The sequence below is a fragment of the Furipterus horrens genome, unplaced genomic scaffold (assembly GCF_987537825.1).
Source record: "Furipterus horrens unplaced genomic scaffold, mFurHor1.1.pri manual_scaffold_3, whole genome shotgun sequence".
Lineage (NCBI taxonomy): Eukaryota > Metazoa > Chordata > Mammalia > Chiroptera > Furipteridae > Furipterus > Furipterus horrens.
Genome location: NW_028327173.1, coordinates 42,395,829 through 42,419,589, shown reverse-complemented (window position 1 = coordinate 42,419,589; position 23,761 = coordinate 42,395,829). Strand labels below are relative to the sequence as shown.

At 31.4% G+C, this 23,761-nt stretch overlaps 1 protein-coding gene across 1 annotated transcript in view; it reads right to left on the bottom strand.

Moving 5' to 3' along the window:
* Positions 1–23,761, bottom strand: part of HOOK1 (hook microtubule tethering protein 1) — a 56,155-nt gene that overhangs the window by 23,821 nt on the left and 8,573 nt on the right. The window contains exons 2-10 of the mRNA XM_090269543.1: positions 22,901–22,986; positions 17,959–18,031; positions 15,319–15,369; positions 14,055–14,187; positions 10,290–10,357; positions 9,010–9,072; positions 7,906–7,989; positions 5,805–5,971; positions 968–1,108 (exon numbers count right to left, since the gene is read on the bottom strand). Of these exons, the coding sequence (XP_090125669.1) occupies positions 968–1,108; positions 5,805–5,971; positions 7,906–7,989; positions 9,010–9,072; positions 10,290–10,357; positions 14,055–14,187; positions 15,319–15,369; positions 17,959–18,031; positions 22,901–22,986 (866 nt within the window). The remainder of the gene's footprint in view (positions 1–967; positions 1,109–5,804; positions 5,972–7,905; positions 7,990–9,009; positions 9,073–10,289; positions 10,358–14,054; positions 14,188–15,318; positions 15,370–17,958; positions 18,032–22,900; positions 22,987–23,761) is intronic.

Below are 23,761 nucleotides of genomic sequence, written 5' to 3'. Positions count from 1 at the left end.
ATTTTAGAGCCAGACTCAGGTTTAAAACTGCTTTTTTGCTACAAAGGCATTAAAAATAATGCTTAAAATTTGACACACTAAATGATCAAATTGTTTCAGGTATTAGCACAATGTAGTAAAAAAGAATGGTTATGTAAATATAACTGAACAATTCTGAGCTACTCTGTAGATTATGAGCTCATTTACTTTGTGCATAAATAACATTTAGTGTACTTGTTTCAGTTATCTGATATGCTTACGAGTTGATTTAACCTACATTTGTCTGGTAAAGCACCTCCTTTTAGAGTTGTGCTTACCTGACTAACCAGGCTAGAGTAAAAATAAATAATAAACAAATCAAATCACTTCAATCTCACATGCGGGTATAAATTAATGTCTACAAATATTTTGTTTCGAATGGGCATTAAAAACTATGCAACAAAATGGTTATTTAGAACATTTAACAGAAAATATAAAAAGCATGTGGACAGTCTACTTGTTTTAGCAACCATTTCACAAGCAAAAGCTAAATATAAATTTTATATTACTGTCAAACACAGTAAGAGAACCCTGATGTGACCTTGAAATAAATGTTAGCTTTGTTATCTATATTTATCAATATTTTTTCCAAATGCCAAAATATCGATTGCAAGAATGCATTTCTTACATAAAAATTTCACAGGATAAACTCATCAGTAGATGGAGGTCAAGCTAAATGCATCTAAAAGTAACTCAGCTTACAAAATTTTAAGAAAAAGTTATCATTTTAGGCTTATAGGTTCTAATATGAAACTGTCCTAAAAGGAATCTAATATTTCCCTTAAATTGCAATTATTATCAATAAGCATTAAAGAAGACTAGGAGCCTGGATAAAAATTGATCAATACTTGATACACAGAAATAACTCTTAGAATTGCTGATTAAATATGGAATACTGTAATCACAAAATAACTTAGAAGTGACATCATTATAGTTAGATATGCCATACTTAAGAACATCGATTTCATCTTTCAGGGCTCTTGATTGCTCAGCAAGACTAGTCAATTCATCATTCCTATGCTGAAATTCAATTAGTTGCTTTTCAAGTGCTTCACAGTGAACACGGTAATCATCTTTTGCAGCTTCGAGCCTTGCACAAAGAAAACAAATAAGAATACATAATATAATTTCCATCATGACTTTCTTATTGAGACATGAGCTTAGCAAGACTTACTTCTAAATTTTTTTAAAATCCCACATTCAAAGAGGAAAGACCAAAGAAATAAGATACTTTGGCATTCTTGCTTTTCAAATAGACTTGAAAAGTAAATAATATTCTGAATTTTCATTTTCACGTCTGAAACGTTGTGCTTGGTTATCTCTAGATCAAACAAAAAGTTAATTTTAAAAGATGAAGAGAAATACATAGATATACATTAAAATTATTCGAAAATATACATGGCATATAAAATTTTAAAATATTAACTCTTAGTAGACTGGGATAAAGTAAAGATGAATACTTCAAGCCCTATTGCAACAAAAACTAAAGGGACAATATAGTGATTAAAATCAAATTTTAAAAAATTCCTTGAACCACCCCCAAAAAATGCAGAAAAGGAATAAAAGGGAACAAAAGAATAGATATGACAAATGAAAAATAGCATATTGACAAATCTAAATACAACAATATCAAAAAATTAGAAGCAAAAGGACTAAATACATCCATTAAAAGGGCAAAGAGTATCAGACTGGATAAAAAAAGCAAGGCTCACATATATACTAATTACAAGAGACATTTTAAATATAAAGACACAGCTAGATTAAATGGAAAAAGATGAAAATACATAAACAAATTCAAACAGTAAAGCAGAGAAAGCTGGGGTGGTTATGTTAAGATAAAAAGAACAGAGTTTTAAAGTATATGAAGCAAACCTGATAAAATCAAAGGGAGAAGTCCACTAATCTATAATCATTGTTGAAAATTTTAACACCAGTCTTCCAATAAATGATAGAATTAAACAAAATATCAGTAAAAATATAGACGAGGTCTAAATAACACTTAATCAGCTTGATATAATTGACATTTATAGAACATGTCAATCAAAAGCTACCGAACACACATAAAACATATGATGAACAATTTTTTAAAAAAGAATAAAAAAATTAGAAAATTAAAAACTTATAGAATATGTTCCCTAACCACAGGAAAATTATAATAGAAATCAGCCACAATTAGAAACTTGGAAAACACTTAAATAATGGGAAATTAAACAACACATTTTTAAAGAACCTGAGTCAAGGAAGGAATCATAAGAAAAATTAGAAAATAAATCAGACTGATTAACAACAAAAATACGACTGATCAAATTTTGGGGTTACAGCTAAACCAGTGCTTAGAGGAAAATTTACAGTTTTAAAGGCTTATATTTGAAATAAAGAAAAACTTAAAATCAATTATCTACAATTCAACCTTAAGAGGCTAGGGAAAGAAGAACAAATTAAATTCAAAGTAAGTAAAAGGAAAGAAATAAAGAACAGAGACCTAAAACTGACAATATGGAAAGCAACTTTTCAGAATAATTTTTTAAGTTGTGTTTGTAATAGCATCAAAAATATAAAAGACTTGGGGATAAAGTTAAAAAACATATAAGATTTCTATTCTGGAAACAACACTGATAAAGGAAAAGGAAGACAAATAAATGAAGAGGCCATATTCACAGATAGAAATTCTTAATACAGTTATCAATTACATACAATCCAAACCACAATTATAAAAGGTTGTCTTTTTACAGAAATTGACTAGCTGATTCTCAATTTTATGTGAAAATGCAAAAGACCTGAGTAGCCAAAACAAGTTGGAATACTTACACTATCTGATTTTAAATGACTTACTCTTGTGCTACCATAATCAAGACTGTGTCTTATAGGCAAAGACAGACAAACTCATAAATGAAAAAGAACTTGAGAGCCCAGAAAATGACCCAAATTTTATGTTTAGATCATTTTTCACAAAGACGCCAAAGCAATTTGGTTAATAAATATTTTTCAACTGACAATACTAGAACAAGTAGATACTCATATGAACAATAAAAATAAAAATAAAGCTTGACCTCCACACCTCACACAATTTCAATAAAATCAATTCAATTCAAGATGGACCATAGACCTACATGTAAAAGATAAAACTATGAAGGTACTAGAAGAAAATACTAAATACTATCTTCATGACATGGGAGTAGACAAAGATTTCTTGGACAGTACATTAAAAAGCAGTAATTTTTAAAACGTTGATAAATCTGACTTATTCTAAGTTAAGACCCTTTAAAGATACCACTAAATAAAAAGGCAAGCCACAGAATGGTTGAGATATTACTACATATATATCCAACAAAGAATTTATATCCAGAATATATATTTTTAAAACTCCCCCAAATGATAAGACAAACAACCCAACTTAAAAATAGGCTTATAATATGAAGAGAAAATTCATAAAGTATAATATAGTGTCAATAGGCACATGAAAAGGGGCTTACCATATCATTAGTTATCAGGAAAATGCACATTAAAACCACAATTAGGCATCCCTAACACATTCCCTGGAATATCTAAAATTAAGACTTGTAAGACCAAATTATGTTATGTAGGCAGAGCAACTAGAGCAACTGGCAGCAACCACAGCCAGTGGAAATGTTAAATGGTATGACCACTTCGGAAAATGGTTTGCCAGTATCTTTTGAAAACAAACACAAACCTACGGTGCAACTCTCAGTATCACACTATGCATATACTAATAATAAATGAAAACATGTTTACAAAAAAATTTCTACTCCAATATTCATACAAGCTTTATTTATATTAGCCAAAAATCTGAAAACTCAAATGTCCATCTAAGGAAAAATGAACAAAATATGATACAATGTGGAATAATTTCATATAATGGAATAATACTCAGCAATAAAAAAAAAGATGACTTACTGATACATTTAACAAGATGGTAAATCTCACAAACACACTGAACAAAATAAATTAGTCACCGAAGAGTTCACACTAAATGATTCAATTTATATGGAGAGCTCTAGATGAGAGAAAAGAAATCTATGGTGAAAAATAATCAGAAGAGTAATTAGCCTCTGGGAGGTAGGGACTGACTGGGTAGAAGCATAAGGAAGCTTTCTGTAGTGACAGAAATGATCTAACCAATGATAAAAGTGTATTACACAAATGTCTGCATTTGTTAAAACATGCCAAATTGTACTCAATATTTATTCATTTCACAATATGTAAATGTTATTTGTAAAAAAATAAACAAACTGTAAACCTCTTGTTTTTACAGAGGTATGCATTAGCAATTCTTAATTACTTTCTGTGTGTTTTGAGGTTGAGTAAATATACTGAGGAAAATATAAGCCAGGTTTCTCATTGTTGGAGAAGGAAGTTACACATCAAAATGGGGATCAGAATGAATCCTGAAGTCACTGGACTAAAATAAAAGAGGTCAATATAAACTCACTTTTCATAACTGTAGACATAAAAATAAATGCAGATATGTGCATAAACAGGTGTGTGAACATGGGCAAGTATGAACCTGTGCAAGGGTATCTCCTAGCTTTGTACACCAGGGTGGCCTAGAAGCAGTGACAGGAAAATTCATCTGGAGCATAGATCTTTGTTTCCTAATAACATTCTCCACTAAAAGGAATCAGGGCTCCTTGGAGAAATGGCTGATTCCAGAGTTGGGAAAGGGAAGGGAGATGAGCCTGGAACATTCGTTGTGCCAGAAAGGAAGAAAGTGGTCAAAGGATAGTGACATATTGAAAAGACACAGGGTACAGGGTAGTCAAATCTTGGACAATCTGAGCATTTAAAATAAATGATGACAGAAATGGATTTATAGTATATTGACTAAGAATCCATACTAAATGCAACGCGTGATCCTAAATTAGACTTGGAATCAGGAAAAAAGCTTTAAAGCACATTGAAACAACTGACAGAATTTGAATATGATCTGTGAATTAGATAATAATAATATTGTATCATTGACAAATTTCCTAATTTTGATCACTATTCTGTCGTTTGTAAGAGAATGTCATCATTCCTAGGAAACACACACCAAAGCATATAGAAATAAAGGGGCATGTCTCTTAACTTGTTCTCAAATGGCTCAGAAAAAAAAAAAAGTTTACATAAACATGTAGAGACACTGCTAAATAAATGGAGAAAAAACTGTAAAATAACTGAATCTGAGTGAAAGGTATAAACAACTTCCTCATACTATTCTTGCAACATTGTTTTGAGTTTGCAATTATATCCAAACAAAGCAACAAAAAGAACACACAAGGGACAAGTAGAGTGCTTGCTCTCCAGGTGCCACAATGCAAGGCTCAGTGGTAAGCACACAAGATGTTTACCATCAATGTTTACTAAAAGTAAGATGTACACTTTTTTTAAAAGAAGAAGAACTATTAAAGTAAAAATGAAAAGCATCTCTTTAGTATCAGATTTACATTTTTTTCCCATTTATTATCAGGTTTCCTCTATGCGTTAGAAGCTCCCAATTCTCCCTAAACTTCAACAATTACTCCCATAAACTCCTAGCAGGCTTGCCTGTAACCTTCATTTGACGCTTATCTCGTGCTATTTTGAATTGTTTGTTTTTATATATGTACCCTACTTGCTTAACAGGATTATAAACCCTGCGAGGGCAGGAATCATTCACACCAGTTGTTATTTTCAGTAACTTAATTAGTGTCCTAAACATGCTTTATAATGCAATTAGTTGTTGATATTATAATTTTTTAGCTATCAGTTTAACAACTCTATAGAACGATTTCTACTAAAGATGCTACCTGAAGTTTTCTTCCTGTAATTGCTCTAGTTGTAACTGTGCATGAAAAAACTTCTTTGCAACCATTGTATTTGGATCATCAAAAGATCCATCCAACTGGTCAAGTTTTTCATTCATCATCTCATTCTCAGAAACTAATGAATTCTTTTCATCTTGAAGTGCAGTCACCTTAAAAAAAAAAAATACAAATGTAAACATTAATAGCAAAACAGCCTGGAGTCCAGAGTTCTGGATCTAATTGTGACTAACCCATTAAATTAGCTTGGTCATGATAATTTCTAAGGATCCTTCTAACTCTGGAATTCTGAGTTTAGAAGGTTCAAGTCAAACAGAAGAAATCAGATTAATTTGATTAATACTGAGGAAACAGTTTATATATATAAGAACAGTATCTCCAAAATGTTATGCTTGCCTTGATTCTGAAAAAAAAATGTTTCTAAGTCTCCGAAATGCGATGTGCCAATGAACTTCAAAAAATTAATTGTTCTCATTTTAGTTATAAATTTATTTGTAGGATGGTGTTATCCAGTAAATGAAATTACATACACAAATGCACAAAGGTATCACTTTAGTTTCATAATAGAAAATTATCAGTGCAGTCTTCAGCAGACAAATATATTATATAGCTAATCAATAACAAAAAGCTTAATTGAATTCATTTATACATTGAGACTGTTTCCTCATGATTTAAAATGGATAAAAACATGTAACTTCACAATCACATCAATATCAGTACCTGATATGTTTTTTATTTTACTTACATACCTATGTAACAAGCATGATTTGCTCTCTGGATTCTATTTCTTTTCCATTTAAAAACATCTTTAAAAATTCACACAAGGCTGTGACTTTTTATAAGACCATATGTTTACACATGATTTTATTAAGATCAGTTTAAAAACACTTGATATATCATGACTTCCAACATATTGTACAAAGTTTGGTGTTTATATTTTCAATAGGCATAATTAATTTAATCCACTATGTGAATGAGACTGTATACTGACACACTGAGCTAGTAATATGAAATTAAAATCCTTAATTTTGCCTTACATACACTATAGGAAAGTTACAAACATTGTCTTCCAGATGAGAAACACAAAAAAGTCTGGGAAACTGTCCACAAGCAGACTACAGAAGAAAATAATTATTTTCCGAAAATTCAATGTATTTATCTGTCCTTTTCATATACCAACTTAGTGACTATTACCTGTCACGTACAATCCTGAGTGAGAAACATTAAGGTATATACAGTAGAGTTATGAATAAAAAATTTCATGGTACATCATAATATGCTACATGTATTTTGAAGAATTATTGCATAAGTTCCATATAACAATAGCAACAATTATATGCATATACAAACACACACACACGGTGCTTACGAGTGCTATATGCCAGGCCTTGCTCTAAGTGCTTTTTGTCTATTAACTCATTTAAACCTCATAATCAGTCTGAGAGATATATACTATAGTTACATGGTTTTTCAAGAGATAACTGAAGTATAGAGAAGTAAAGTAATTTGCCTGAGAGGATATCACCAGCTAGTAACATGGCCAGGTTCTGATACAGGTGGCCTGGTTTAAAATTCCACCTCTTTAACCATTAACTATCGTTGCTCATGCCAAGTTTACTCTGCTAACATATATGTACAGATGAACACAAGAATTATATATACATGTATTCATATACACGTACATGTTAGCAAAACAAAATAGGCATCCAAATATATTGGGGGTCAAACATTTCCAAGTACTTCCATCAATCATCTCACTTAATATTCATATCCTATGAAGTAGATATTTTAATTTCCCCTTTTTACAAAAGAAAAAAACTAAGCCCTCATCTAAATACGGTAGTTGAAATTCTATAAGTAGAATGATCTTTTCAAAGAAGTAGTTAAGCCAGAAATTTTCAACCCTAAGAGAAAAATAATTATGAAATTTATGCTTGAATATTCAAACCTGTAATATGTTCTTTTAATGGGCCCTCTGTGAAATGAAACCCAACTTCCAAAACACTTTGCCAATTACTTAACTAAAATTAAAACCTTGTAAACATGAAAAGGGAATATTTTCTTAGATCAGATTTCTTTTCCGCACCTGCATATCTAGTTCTTGACATCTTTGCCTCAGTTCTTCTTTTTCTGCTAGTGCTTCCTGAAGTTCTTCCAGGGCCCTTTTCAGCTGAAATATAAAATGTCCTAATTCTTAGAAAATCATGTTTTAAACAAATTGAAAAATATACTTTTATCACAACACATATTGAAAAAGGTTTTTTAAATTTTACCTATTAACAAATAAGTCTTAATTCATTGTTTTTGTATGAATTATATTTAGAGTCTCATGAACATTTAAGGCTAAGGTCTCACAGAAATAAAATTTAATGTAAATCTTTGTGAACTGTTTAAACAAAAGAGTATTAGAGAATGCACTGCTCAATTTCATCAAGGGAAAAAATTTAGAAAACAAGTTTAAATCTAAATAAAGTGCTTCTAGAAAAAATTTTAATTTGAAATACTTCTATGATTATAGAATTGCACCCCTAAAACCTATATAATTAACCAATATTACCCCAATATATTCAATTTGAAAAAAAATACTTTTTCAGATGAGTGGTGACACTTATTTGTGAAAAACAGATTTCCAAAACTAAAAGGAAAAGTGCTTGATGCACTTGCCTCTCCGCTTACCCTTTCCTTTACAACTAAATTGGGTTAGATACAGGAGGAGAGGGCCTTTCCCCCATGTGTTAGTAGTCACGTTAACAGAACCAGAGAAAGGAGTACAGGGCCTTTGAGCTGTTTCTTCAATATTAGGAGAGAGGAGTACAGGATCATTGATCTGTCCTTCAATGTTGAGAGAGGAAAGCAACTGTGACAAAAATTATATTACCTTAGTAGATAAATTAGAATTTAGCAACATTTTAAAACCATCTATCATTTGTGTAACCATATAAAACAGGCCACATAAGTATTACATGTATCAGAAGGAAGTATGATACCTCTCAACTCTTCAAATATGATCATAAAAACTCTGCAGAGCTGGATTCATGAAGAAATGCATAATATTCCACTGAGATCTTTTAACAGCATAAATTTTCTAAACTTCATGAAAGAAAATAATCTTGAATATATTCTCTGTAACCTTTATGACAGTAACTGGCAAAGTACTGTATCACTTTACCTCACATACTGAAATACTCACCTGTTGCTCTAATTCACCAATGGCATCATTTGTAGGAGAGCTCAATACTTCTTTACTCATCAACTAGGAAATTAAAATAGTAAATTAAGAACAATAAAGTGATATTTATATAGTAAAAATGTTTGCTGAAAGGACAGTAAAATACTTTATAGTTTCTCCTTGTCTTAATTTGATAATCCTTAGATATTATTCAAATGAAAATTTTAGAGATTTAAGTTAAATAGCACAATGCTCAAAAGCATTACACTGGTGAGAACATTTAAGTATGCTTGAAATACATAAATATACTGAAAATACTTGTGTACTAAAAAATTATAATCCAAGTTCCAAAAGATAAATGTCTAAATAAAACTGAACATGTAGAAAAAGATTTGTCCATAACATAAATTAACATTTTTAAAAATCGTCCTTTAATTGAGATATAGAAAAATTACTAATTTAAGAAGATATTTTAAAAGGATTTATGTAAAAAAGATCTTGTAAAATTAACGATTTTGCATATGAAAGGCAGTTTTATTAATGTATAGTGACATTGTGAATTCAAACCAACAATGCGAACTCAGAGTATACATACAGATTTCTAAATCCTATAATGGTGTCTCCCTCTAAATCATGCCCCTTCCAAACTAAGTTTATCCTCACTAACCCTTCACTCTACTTTCCCTCATGTCTCCTCTGCACTCCATCAGCCTTTTTAGTCTGATCTTAAGAATCAACATGTACCACATGCATTCTGAATCTTTATGGTTAATTTAGATAACTAGATGGACTTGAATTCAGGCTGCCTGGCTCCAAAACCTAAATAAGCATCACCATGTTCGCTAACATTCTGAAATGCATATCATATATATATATATATATATATATATATCATGCATATATACACACACACAAATATACACGTATACATATATATGTACATACATACACACATATATACACTTCAAGATTCAGAAAAGATTGCTCTAAATGGTATAAAAATTAGAAGAAATATAAATTCCTAACTAGAGAGAGGTTATGCACCCTGTTAGTTGAAGCTATTTAGAGAACTTTGACAATATCAATTTATCTTTTAAAATGCAGAGGAACTAAAGTTGGACTTAACGTCATTTCAAGATAGTTGGGAGGGGAGGGAAGACACAATAGCTAAAGGTAAGCAAACCTGCTGCAAAGGGAAAATTTATACAAATAGAAAAATACACATCCATAAAATTTATGTGAAAAGTTTTATATAGTTTGGTTTAAGATTTTCATACATATGTAAATATGATATAACTTACCTCTTGAATAGCAGTCATGACTACATGTTGAACAGACTCTTCCAGTGTCATTATATTTTTAATATGCTCTATGATTTAAAACAGAAATCACATCTGAAAAAAAAATCTACTCTTTACCCATAGTAGTTAGCCATTCAATTAACTGTATAAAAATGCCTTTACTGTATAATTGTCTATTCAAGTAGATTATTTTTCCACAAAAAAACATGTCCATTTAAAACAAATAAGTAGAACTAAAAACATTCATATAAATATTTTTTAAATGGTTTAAAGAAGAAAACCTCTGATTTTGGTATAAGAAACTAAAAGAAGAAGTTGCAATCTTAAAACAATTATGACTTTCTCTTCCTTCTTGTTAAAATATTCAGTAATATGGGGTAAATTCATGTGTATTAAATGAACTAAAAATCTTAAGCCCAGAAAGTTTCATTTTATCACCTACTTAGTTCCCTTCAGGAAGGCTTTCAAAGCAGGAACTTAAATAGCCTCCTGTAAAAGCCTGTTAAATACTTATCAAGTCCCAAGAAGATAGTGTACTTACGCCTTACCATGAATACACATGCAATAAGTTAAGCTGATTCTATCCCAATAAGAAATAAAAACTCATGAGAAAAAGTCTTTCATATATTTGCAGATATAAATCCATTTCAACTCTGTTCTCAAGCTAAAAAAAAATTTCAAAAACTTTAAGGATTTCTTATTTTTCTAATAGTTTTATTGTTTTCATAACCCCTCTGAAAAACTTCTAGAAGTTCTTTAAATTTTTATTTTATTTCTGAAGCCAAGAACTGGATAAAGATTTTGACTGTGGTATGCACCTGACCAATAAGTGCAATGAGGGTGGAGAAAGGAGAAGAATTAAAAAGAGAATGCACAAGCAGTGGAATGGTTTCCTTTAACTGAATTTTTTGGATAACAGAGTGCTTCAAGTTTGCTAAAATTTTCATAAAAATGATCACTTTTCCCACCAAAATGTATAAAGCACTATTTACCAAACTAGTTCATTCTTTCAAGATTAGATTGTTGCAATACCTTGGAATCATTTTGAAAATCAATCCTGCAAAGCATGAAGGTGCAGAAGCTGCTTTATGTTCTGAATGCCTTTTGTTTTTAAAATTCAATTAAATTAAAAAGATTTTTCTCATTTTTTTCTGCTTATTCCTAAAAAGTGAGAACCCAAACACATATCTCCAAAAATAAATTCATATATTCCTAACTTTTAATAATAAAAATTAAACTATTTCTTTGTTTTTACTACTTGCTAAACTTTTATTTATATATCTAGGAATTTAATTTCCTTTTAAAAATACAAGGACCAAATTGCTAAGTAATACTTAGAAGTAAATTATGAAAATACTACATATTACATTAAACTTCATAAGAAGCAACAAAATCATAACTTAAGGGAAAGTTCGGGTTTAAAATGTCAATCACAGCTTGAAATAGAAAGATCTGATTTATTTACAGTAAAAGAAATGAGATAAAAGAACAGATATTAAATACATATCGTGGTTCACTTATCGTGGCCTGACTGTATCATGGGATTTTTAAGAATATTATATTTAATTATTTATCGCGGATTTTTCGCTATATCGCGGGATTTTGTGGTACAGTATACGTATATTGTTAAAGTTAGGTAGGGTTAAGAGTGTAGAATAAATGTAAGGTTCCTGCTTCGTGGGGGGATCTAGAATGTAATACCCACAATAAATGAGGGAATACTGTAGTACAAATAAAAAAAATCAAAGCCAAAGTTGTTTCTTTAAAAAAGAGTGTTAAAACTGACAAACATGCTAAAATTAAGCAAAAAGATATGTGAACCTTGACAAAGAAGACACCTACTAAGGACTCCTGGTGGCTAACTGGGCTCAAATTTCTTTAAAAACAGAGCCTAGCAGCCATTTCTACCCAGGAGCCTTCCACGTAAACTGCACTTCAAAGAGAGACTACACTGAACTGCCTGCCTGCACTGTCTTTCCGCCATCTGAGCCAGCTTTTATAAAGGAGGTCCTGGAATCCTATTTCAGCCAATAGAATTGAGGCTTCCCCATCCAGAGGTGTGCAGCTCCAACCAACCAAACTGTCTCTATTCTGACCAATCAGGACAGTGCCTTTTGGACCAATCAAACTGTGAGGATTTGAAGCCCTCATTTGCATCAGGACAGACCAATCAGGAAGCAGAAGTGGGCACTTCTTTCCATATTAGCCAGCTCCCCTCCTGCTCTGACAGTGCACTTTCCCCTTCCACCGAAGACTGAAGACTGGGTCTCCCTGGCTGAGCTGAAACACAGAAGATGTCTCACACAGAGAGGAGCAGACAGGCGCACACTGGCACAGAGCGAAGACCAGTGCAGTGCAAAGCAGGCCACTGAGGAGCAGAGCAGAGCTGTCTAGCTGGAGAGGAGCGCCCCAGGCCTGCCTCACAGCCGTGCTGCTTTCACAGCTGTGCTGTATCACAATTGAGCTGTTTTGCACTGAATAAAGTTTCCTTCTTCACTGCACCCCAAAATGGGGATTCCTATTGGCATTGAATTGGTGCCAAAGACCATTGATTGGCAGATGTTATACATAACCAGTGACTGAAATAGAAAAAAAAGCATCGATAAACTAAAAAAATTAAAAAGATCACAATAGCAGAAAATTGCTAATTTAAAAGTGAGTTACGACTTGTCAATTTGTAACTAAACATTTACATAAGTTTTAATTTTACATGAAGCAAACAGTCCTTACTTTTATGAAAAACCTGATAGACCTTTGCCATTATCTGTAAGAAATAAAAGCCTGTAGAGAAGTACCAATGTGCCCTAGAAAAAAATAGCTAGTTAATGATGTAGATGGATGGACTAATATCAAATTTTTCTGATATTCAATCCCTTCTTATTGATAAACTACAATTAATTGCATGTATTTTATTTTTCTTCTTTCTGAATTTGTTTTTACGGATTTATCCTGTCTCATATACTCTCTTCTTTAATTGGAAAACATTGAATGTGTTTTCTAAGGTCCTGGTTTAATGTATTCCACAAATTTAAGCACCCATCATTTTCTTTTAAAGATAATGTACTAAGGCCAAGTTTGGCCAAATCATGCAAAAAAAAAAAAAAAAAAAAAAAAAAAAATCAGCGTCAAAAATCTTACCACATAGACTTATGTAAGCCCTTAAGGGAAGAAGATCCTGGTCGGTTCAGTTCATCATTTTATTCACTCACCATATTCAACCAAAAATGCTCTTTTTGTACTCAGTAAAATATAGCTCACTGTGTTTGGATATATCAATATAATGCACCAAATCCATTAGACTGCATATTTGGAAGATACATTGGACAGGGCACTCTTCTGAAGAGCAGAGTATCAAATAAAGAAGCCTGGATTATAATTTAATACCTGCATATTTATTTATAAAAATCTGGATCAATCTAAGCATCTATATCTTACAAATGAAAAAGACATAATGTATCAAACGAATAAGTACTATTTTTACTGATTATCTACTAAGTCTTAAGCATTAAGTATACTGTATTAAGCTAATTAAATTAAAATACATTATATTTAGCTATTGAATATGAATCTCAGAATCCAGATATAATTATGATAGTCAAGATTTGTAGCTTTTTAGTGGCAGAGCTGCACTAGAATTCAGATCTCCTGGCTTACATTTCGGATGCTTTCAGTCAACCATTAATAGTATATTTCAGTGCTACTCTCTATAGCAATGTAGGTTGTTTCTAGAAAGTACATGTTCTCACATGACTGAAATTCACTTACCTTGCTTCTTTTCACAGTTGACCGCACAACCTAAAATAAGCTGCAGCAACCTCCCAAGCTCCACAGAATCTGAACATTCAGTTATTCGGTTTAAATCAGGAATAAGTTCTTCAGAAATCTGTTGCCCCAAAAACTGTGGTATTGAAACAATAAATAAGATCATTAATTTATGTTGTCTACAAAAACTTACTGCATTTAATATTACTAGGAAAATAAATTATAAACAGGTTCATGAAATGACTCAAATAAATTAACAAACGATAAACCCATAATTATTGACTAAAACCAATTAGCAAAGTTCTAGCCACCTCCTAAAATTATGAGTAACCAACCAAAAGCAACTTAAATGCTTTTATACCAAATATCCTTTGTTCCTACTGTCAAAAATGGATTGTTTAAGAAGCTCCTGGCCTGATCAATTATGACAAAATTTGGGCCTTTTCATTAAAAAAAAGATTTATGTTAAGCCAAAGAATATTCATAATATTTTGATGTATAATCGATTAAGAGAATGACAGATAAACCATCATATATAAACAATAATGGATTAATTTCCCTAGCCTTATCTTACTATTTTAACTTATTAAAAGATTCTGTAGCATTAGAAAAACCTTTGAAATGAGTTTTAGGCATAACTTTAGGTCTTAATATTATTTGGAAGAAATTACAAGTTTATCTGTAACAATTTTACAAAATAGAAATGAAATTTTTTCATGAAAATTGCCAATGATTCCAAACATTAAGCAAGAAACCTTTTTATATCAAATAATCCTACCAGAGAACTTATAATACTGAATAAGGAAAAAAAAACCCTACTTCAATAATGAACTAGTGAATGTAAGTTTAATACTACTTTCATTATTGCATATTTCCCCAATTCATTTGCACAAGAACAATTTCAAAGCATATTTTTGCTTTGTTTACATTGGAAACAACTGTCAAAATAGTGCTTTAATTAGAAAATAATTTCAATTTAATTATAAGGTATACTTTACAGCACTGTATAAAATCAAATCATATAAATGTAATTCTATTTCAATATACAATCAATTTAAAGAAGCAACATTATTTCACAAATCAATATATTAAGTTTAAGCCTGTTTTGTTCACAAAATTTGAATGTTCTAAAAATAGCAAAAAATAATATATTCTAGTTATGAATAATTTTCCAGTAAAAGTTTATAAACAAAAAGCCAAGTCATTTTTCAGTGTCATATTAATACACAGCATTTTTTATTAAAACAAAGTCAAATGTTTTTCATACCTCACTGTAATAACTCATAATTCCTTGAAGTACCTTCTTTAAATTACTAGCCTAATAGGAAAAAAGAAAAATCATTAATTTCATATTAAAAATGAAATAAAATATATGCCAAAGTGAAAAACAATAAAAACTGCCTCTGATAAAAGTTACAAAAATATTATATGTTAAGCGTTATACAAATATAAATACATAATAACTTCTAAATGTCTCAGAGTCAATGGGTTTGACTGTAAGAAAAAAATGTCTGCATGCTTACATAGTTTAACCAGGGTGATTCTATTTAAAGTGAGCCAACTTTAAAGACTGAGTATGTCTGTGTTCAGTCATGAACAAGTAACAGGTCTAGACTTACTCTCCTAACACAAACAACTAGAAAATGGGAGAAAATACAAGGACCAATTGTTTTCAAGTTTTAGCCAACAGGCAATAGAACTCTTCTGAGGAAAGAAAAACAAAAAAAAATTGAGCCCTACACTATCCAAGCCTGATGGTCTTTGAGTTCAGATAGACATCAGAAGTTTAGGAAGGTCAAGGTAGTTACAATTTGCAGGGCACACAAATAAGAAAAAGAACTCCAGAAAGCTATATAATAGTTAACTTTGATTTTGAATACTAGCTTGCATATGCATGGTTGAAAGTCAGTAAGATTAAACAAAAATAATTTCCAAGATAAAACAATCCAGGGAACCGTACTATGAACAATTCCCAATAATTATACAAGCCAGAAATTGTTGAAATTCCCAACAGCCAGGGTTAAAAGACTATGCTGTATAAACAAGGATTCACTAACAATACCAAAAGATGTCAACTTAGTAGTGGGTCTTACCTAGCCATAAAGGATCTGTTTTCCACACCCAGAACTTTCAAAGGATCGAACTGATTCACAAGTATCTTAACTGCTGACAAAAACAAAGCCCAACATTCTTTTAAAAACTACCAAAAAAAAAAAAAAAACCAAAAAACAAAAAAAAACCTTGGCACTGAACAATAAAATTCACACTATCTAGCATCCAATAAAAAATTACTACACAGTGAAACTCAGTCAATTACTACATTGCACAAAACTGTCAATAGAAATAGGCCCAGAAATGAGAAATAAAAGAATGAGAAGATAATGTTAAAACTGCTAGTTATAAAAAATGTTCAAGGATTTCAATTAAAACAGGGACTTAAAAAAATAAATGAAAAATTGTGTTTTTTTTTTTTCTTTTGAAGAACCAAGTAAAGAGCTGTTCACTGAATAAAAAAGCAAGACCTAACTATTAGGCATCTATGTGAAACACTTCTAACATAAAAACATAGAGATGTAAAAAAATAGACAAAATGTACTAAAGCAAAAGTAATCATAAAACTGAAGTGGCTGCATTAATATCAGACAAATTAGACTTCAGAACAAGGAATGTTATCAGGGATAAAGAAATGCATTTTCATAATGATAAGTAGATTTATTCATTAATAAGACATAAAAAATTAATGTACATAAGCTTAATGACAAAGATTCAAATTACATGATTTAAAAATTAGCAGAATTGAAAGGAGAAACTGAAAATTCCATAATCATGATCAGAGATTAAGAGTCCGCCCACCTTGATAAAAAAAAAAAAAATCAGACAAGAATCAATCAAGATATAAACAATGTAAACAGAATTATCAACAAATTTGATATAATCCTTACCTGCAGAACTGCAGAATACATGCTATTTTCAAGTGTACAAGAAATAAGTCTCAGTAAATTTAAAAGAATTTCTCAATATCAAAGTGGAATTAAATTAGGAATTAAGAAGGTACTTAAAAATCCTCAAGTATTTAGAATTTGAAATGCCTATTTCTAATGAACCCATAGATCAAAAGAAAAATCACAAGGGAAATTACCAAATATTTTGAACTGAATGAAAATAAGAACAGAGTATGTCAAATGTGTGGGATATAGCTAAGCTGATACTTAATATGAGGGGAGGAAAGGCCTAAAACTGATGATTTAAGCTTCCACCTTAAGAAGCAAGAGAAGAAAGTACAGATGTATGTAGAAGTAAAGAAATTAAAAAAAAAAATTAGAGAGAAAAATCAATGAAATAAAACAAAAGCTAGTTCTTTGAAAAAAGTCAGAAAAACTGGTATCAAGCTAGACTTACCAAAAACAAAAATACAGAACATAGAAATTACAGTATCAGGAAAGAGGAAACAGAAACAATTCAAACATCCATCAATAAGCAAATTGTGGTACAGCAATGTAATGAAATACTACTAAGCAAAAAGAAAAATCTATTGCTTATAGAACCAACATGGATGAGTCTCAAAAACTTATACACTGAGTAAAAGGATGCTAGAGGCAAAGAATACATAATGTTTGATTCCCTAGTCACATGGTGCTCTAGAAATAAAATCTTTAGTGACACGCAATCTGCGGCCATCTGGGGCCAAGTTAGAAATAAGGATTAACTGGGAAGGGGTATAAGCACATGTTTCTATTAATGAAAATTTTCTATAACTACGATGATAGTTATATAGGAACAAACATGTGTCAAAACTCAAACTGTATAGTACCCTTAAATTAATTTTTTGAAAAAGACTTAGCTGAGTTTAGTACTAATTTTAGAGCCAATGTTTGGATTAAGTGCTTCTTCCATTTGTTCTGCATACCTTTATTCTCCAGTTGTCACCGATATCCTCCTTAATTCGGCTTAACCAAGATTCATCGAACCAAGCTACATCACTACAACAAAAATACAAATGCTAAACATTAAAATGTTTTCACTATATGTAAAATACCAGATTCAATCAATATAGAAACGTATTTCATATATTTAAGCCTATCCTTAATAATAGTACATATTATCTAAAAGACCCACTAATTTTTTTTGTTATTCCTAAGGGTTTATGTTTGAATTCTCATAATAAACTACTTAAGTCATTACTATCTTCAAGTTAAAAAAGCATTTATTAAATATGTCATAACAGGTACCCGTATAACAGGAAGATGTAAAAGTCCCTATCTTAAAGAAGAAAATAAAAAGAGAATCTAGTTTTTAATGTCTACTATGTCTCAAGCACTGTGCCTTTCCACATCACTTCATTTAAACGTCATAGTACTTGGGCAAAGGCCCTATTACGTCCAGTCTTACTCATCAGGACACTGAGGATGAGAGAGCCTAAGTAATTTGCCCCAAGTAAAACTAGTACATGTTAAAGCCCCAAATAAATCTGATTGTAACTGAGTATAATGAGTGTAATGAGAAAGCTACAAGGACAAATTCAGTTTCAAACTTAAGAAGCTAAGTCCTATTGATATTTAAGGCCAGCACAAAAAATTGCTACATGAAATATTTATGTATTAAATAAAGTTTCATTGCAGGATGACATTTGACTGTAAGTAGTGAACTATATTAATAGATTAAAATTTAAACAAATATTTGGATGCCTGATCTAAGTAAGGTACTAAGCAAGATTAATTTGAAAATAAATAATTTATTGTTCTAACTCTTAAGAGAAATAATTGCTAATGGGGTTAAGAACACAAATAACTATACTCAAAGGAGAATGCGATAAATGCTTTAAGGGTTAAGCCAACCCTACAAAATCACAGAATATAGTGCTAGAAGAGGTCTTAAAAAGTCCCATCTAAATTTTTACTTTACAGATAAGCCAACTAAAGTGAGGGAAGCTATCAGTGGAATTCTTTTCCACACAGTATCTTAAACTTAAAAATGCAAAGCTGAAATTAAAAACACAGTGATTAGCTTTTCAGAAACTGTCTGCCTCAGATGTTCTAATACAGATGATATCACTTCTGACAAGAGTAACCAAAAATGGCTTCACCATTTTTAACTCCTTTCCTTTGAATTTTAACCATTTTCTTTTGAGCAAATTAATGTTAATTATGTTCAACTTTTCCCAGATGCTAAAGCTACAATTACCAAAATAATTTGGCCAAATGTATAGATGATGTATTTCTAACCAGTTCTTTACCTCAAAAGACTGAGTTAATTTAGTTAATGAATGAAAACTATCAAGTAAATTTACTTTCTTTTGATATCAGCTTAAATAAAAGCGGTACGCCAGGTGCAATGGTTAATTTTATGTGTCAACTTGGCAAGGCCACAGCACCCATATATTTGGCATATATTTGGTCACACAGCTTGGATATTGTAGTGAATGTATTTTTCAGATGAGATTAAAACTTAAAACTGTAGACTTTGAGTAAAGCAAATTGCCCTCCATTATATGGGTGGGCCCCATCTACCAGTTGAAGGCCTTAATAAAAAGACTGACCTTCCCTGAGAAAGTGCAAATTCTGCCTGTGCACTCTAGCTGTGACATCAATTGCTCCACAGATCTCCAAGCAATCAGATAAAACAATTTCTTAAATCTCTCTTTCCTTGTGTGTGTGTGTGTATCCTATTATATTTATATATACTTGTACATCTTATTAGTTCCACTTCTCTGGAGAACCTTGACTACTAGACCAGTCTTCTGACCTTAAAAAAAAAATCATAGATGATTCTATCATTAGAAAATGAATCTGGAAGTTAGCTCTTCTAATTTTTCATCCTTTCGTCTTGCATTTCTCCTTGTCTTCTTTTCCATCCCAAATCAACTTTAGCCCTATACTTAGCATGCTCATACTGCAGATAAATACTGCACATTGGTGGCTTAAACAACAGAAGCTTATTTCTCATAGTCCTGGAAGCTGAGAAGTCCAAGATTAAGATGGTGGCAAAATAGGCTTTATTCTTAAGTCTGTTCTCTTGGGTTGCAGGCAGCTGCCATCTTGCTGCACGTGATCACATGATCTCTTCTTTGATATTTGCAGAGACAGAGTTACCTCTGTGATGTCTCTTTTTATAAAAAACCAGATCCTAACAGATCAGGACCCCACTTTTATCACCTGGTTAACCTTAATGACTTCCTTAAAGGCCCCATCTCTAATACAGCTGCACAATGAAGCCCTACACAACTAGGTCTTCAGTACATGAATTCTGAAGGGGCACAAACATTCAGTCCTTAATACCCTGACTGAGAAATACTTTCTAATTTGTTCATAAATATATATTTCCTGCTTTCTTTCTTATAAACAAATCTATTCTTCTGAAACAATTATAATGACAGCCAATCTTTCACACTATTAAACTTGATATCCGACCTCAGAATTCTCTGGGCATATTGCATATATCCTCCTTCTTTTACTTTTTTGTACTACCACAACTTCAGGCCTTAACTAGACTCTTGGCCCAACAATTAGCTCCTTTTCCCATATTTCCCAGAACCTCCATGAAACTCAGCAGGCACCAAATAAGAAAGGGACATGACACTGAGGAAGCAAAATATGGTCCGATTGTTTTCTAATAAAACTAGGTGAAACTTACTACGTACTTATTTTTAACTCCAGCCATGATATTTGTCTTCCAACAATTTTATCAACTAAATACAGGTAGTAATGAATGCCTATGGGTTACTATATATAGCATAGTAGTGTTGCTTCAGTGGACACCAACACTATTCTACTTGAATAATCAAAAGGCCTTCTGTGCTTAACATATCAAATTGTGATCTGTAATTCTAGACATGTGCACCTGGCTTTCATTTATAACTATAAGGAGGGGATCAAGATAGTAAATTTCAATGATTATAGCTGACTGAGAACATTGGCTTTAGTCAGGCCAAAATTATGCAAATCTTGGCTTTGTTATTTACTCATTATTTGACTTTACAAGAGTCATTTCGCCTCTCTGAACCTGTTTCTTCATCTATAAAGTGAGGATAAAAATAATGTCTACCTCACGGAACAGTAAAAATTAAATGAAATAATATGTATAGGGTATAACAATGTCTCATATTTAGTAACTCCTCAGATATTGGCTATCATGATTTATCATTTTAAATGCTCAAATATCTGCTGACTGAACACATAAGTGCATGATACTTGAGGTCTCTGAATATTCTATATTCTGTATCCCATTCTTCTTCCACTTGCAAAAATGTCTAGTCAAAGATGATAGAAAAAAAGAGAAGTTCTCTACGTAGTTCTTAAAGTGACAAAGCTAAGCCTTCCTTTTAGGGGAAGTGGCATGTACTATTTATAGCTGTTTTGTGTTATGTCTCCCTAAAAAGTAATGTACAAGGCCTAACCTCTGGTACCTTTGCGTGAATATAACCTTTATGGAAATAGGGCCTTTGCAGATGTAATCAAATTAAGATGAGGTCATACTAAATTAGGGTGGGCCCTAATCCAATGACTGATGTTTTTCTAAGAGGAGAGGGCACACAAACTCAGAGAGAATACAGCCATGAGAAAATAAGAGACAAGAGATTAGATTTACGCTACCAACAAATCAAGAGATGCCTGAGGTGACCAGAAGCCTGACAAAGTGAAGAAGGATCCTGCCCTAGAGGCTGCAGAGGGAGCATAGCCCCATCAATAGATTGATTTAGAATTTCTAATCTCCACAACCAGGAGAGAACAAATTTGTTGTTGTTGTTGTAAACCAACAAGTACAGGGTACTTTGTTATGGCAACCTCAGAAACTAATACAGTTGAGGCTATAGTTTTACCCGATGTGTTTTTAAAATAGCAATAGCTTCTACATATATTTAAGACAGAGAGATACTACTATGTGTTATAATGAAACATAATTAAGAAACTATAGGACCCTAGCCATAATTCCATGATCATTTTGAATATTCTGAGTAATCAGAATTTTGATACTGTTTTAAGCTGTTTTCTAAGAGCAGTAAAGAATTTCTTCTAACCTATTTATGGGGGGTTTCGATCACAACAAACCTTTACAAAATGATAGCAACAATTAAATAAAAAATTTCCATAAAACAATGTAGCAGAGATAGGATTCTAGTCTCATTGAAGACGCATTATCATGAAAATAAGCTAATATAAAATCAATGACTATTAATTAATAAATTATGACTACAGAATTGGCCATGTTTGTTCTAAGGGCACAAATGTTATTGTAGATGTCATAACCCTAATGCTTGCACAGTTTTTGGCAAAATTCAGGAAATTAAGAACTTTTGATATTATAAACTTAAATAAAATAGGCCTAATCCAAAGAGAATCACTTCATTAGTTAAGTTCTCCAGCATTTGTCACTTCAAATTTCATTTATACAACATTTCTTTATTAGTGGATTCATACAATTCTTATTAGTTCAAATATAGATCTTAAAATTTAATATTTTTCAAAATCCAGTATTTTATGTCTCAGTTATCTCTAAAATAATAACTGCTGTGCACTGATACCTTCAACTGACAACAGTATAACCAAACATTACATTTAACCTCTTCCTTTCAGTTACTGTAACTTGTGAACATATCAGAACAAGTTTAAAATTAACATCTCTGGAATAGATAAGAATCCTGATAGATCATTTAATTAAGATATATCTTTATGCACAAGGAATAATCAGGTGATACACTTTTTTTGTTCCCTAGATGCAAGAATGCCTTGTACCATATGTCTGTCATCACTGAACAGGATAAAGTTTCAATAACCTTTAGAATACAATCTAAGTTTTTTTTCCTTGGTATTGGGTTTACAATCCTTTCAGGAAGAGCCTGGACTACCACTTACATCTGATGAAGAACTTGTGCCATGGCAACTCCATTAGTCAGCTGTTTCACATCTTGACAAGGTGCAGGGGTATTGAATGTCTGCAGCTAAAACAATATAAACCAAATGACTTTACTGTCTCTTTATATCTACAGGGTAGTATTACCACCCCACCCCCCAATATATATACGTATAAATACTAGAGAGAAAAATAACTAAAAACCTGTCCTGTTTTGTTTAAATTCAGAACCTGCCAAACAAGTTAAACTATACTAACAAGTTTCTGTGGCTATGAAATATTTTTATAAAAATAAAGACTTAACATTTCATAAAATCATTAAAAAATGCCTAGAAGTCAAATGTATTGATGTCATGTATGAAATACCTCAGAATTTCTGAAAGCTCTATATAAAACACTTAAGTATAGTCAGTGTTTTATCTATTTTTAGAGAATACCATCAGAAAAAGAATTTTAAGATAACCTAACATTTGCAAGTTAAAACTTCACTCATATCATTTGGTAGGAAAACAAAGGCTAGAAATATCAGGTCTAAAACTACTTAATTTATTGATGGGCTCTATAATGAGGCAGGACTTCTGCTGCCATCCAACAATTAGCCTTCAGGCATGAGCAGTCCAGAGCCTATCTACCACGTCAGGTTGTTTCTATCTAGTTTGGCTTCATATATTACAACTTTTGAAATCTCTATTTGTTAAACATTCATACATATTAAAAAGAAAAGTAAAATATTGGCATCTTTTCCTAATAAACACAAGATAGAAAAAATTTTTAAATCAAATTATAAGAGCTAAAATTGATCATACACATTCTTGAAATCTAATCTCAACCTATAATGATCTTAAATTAAATACACTACGATT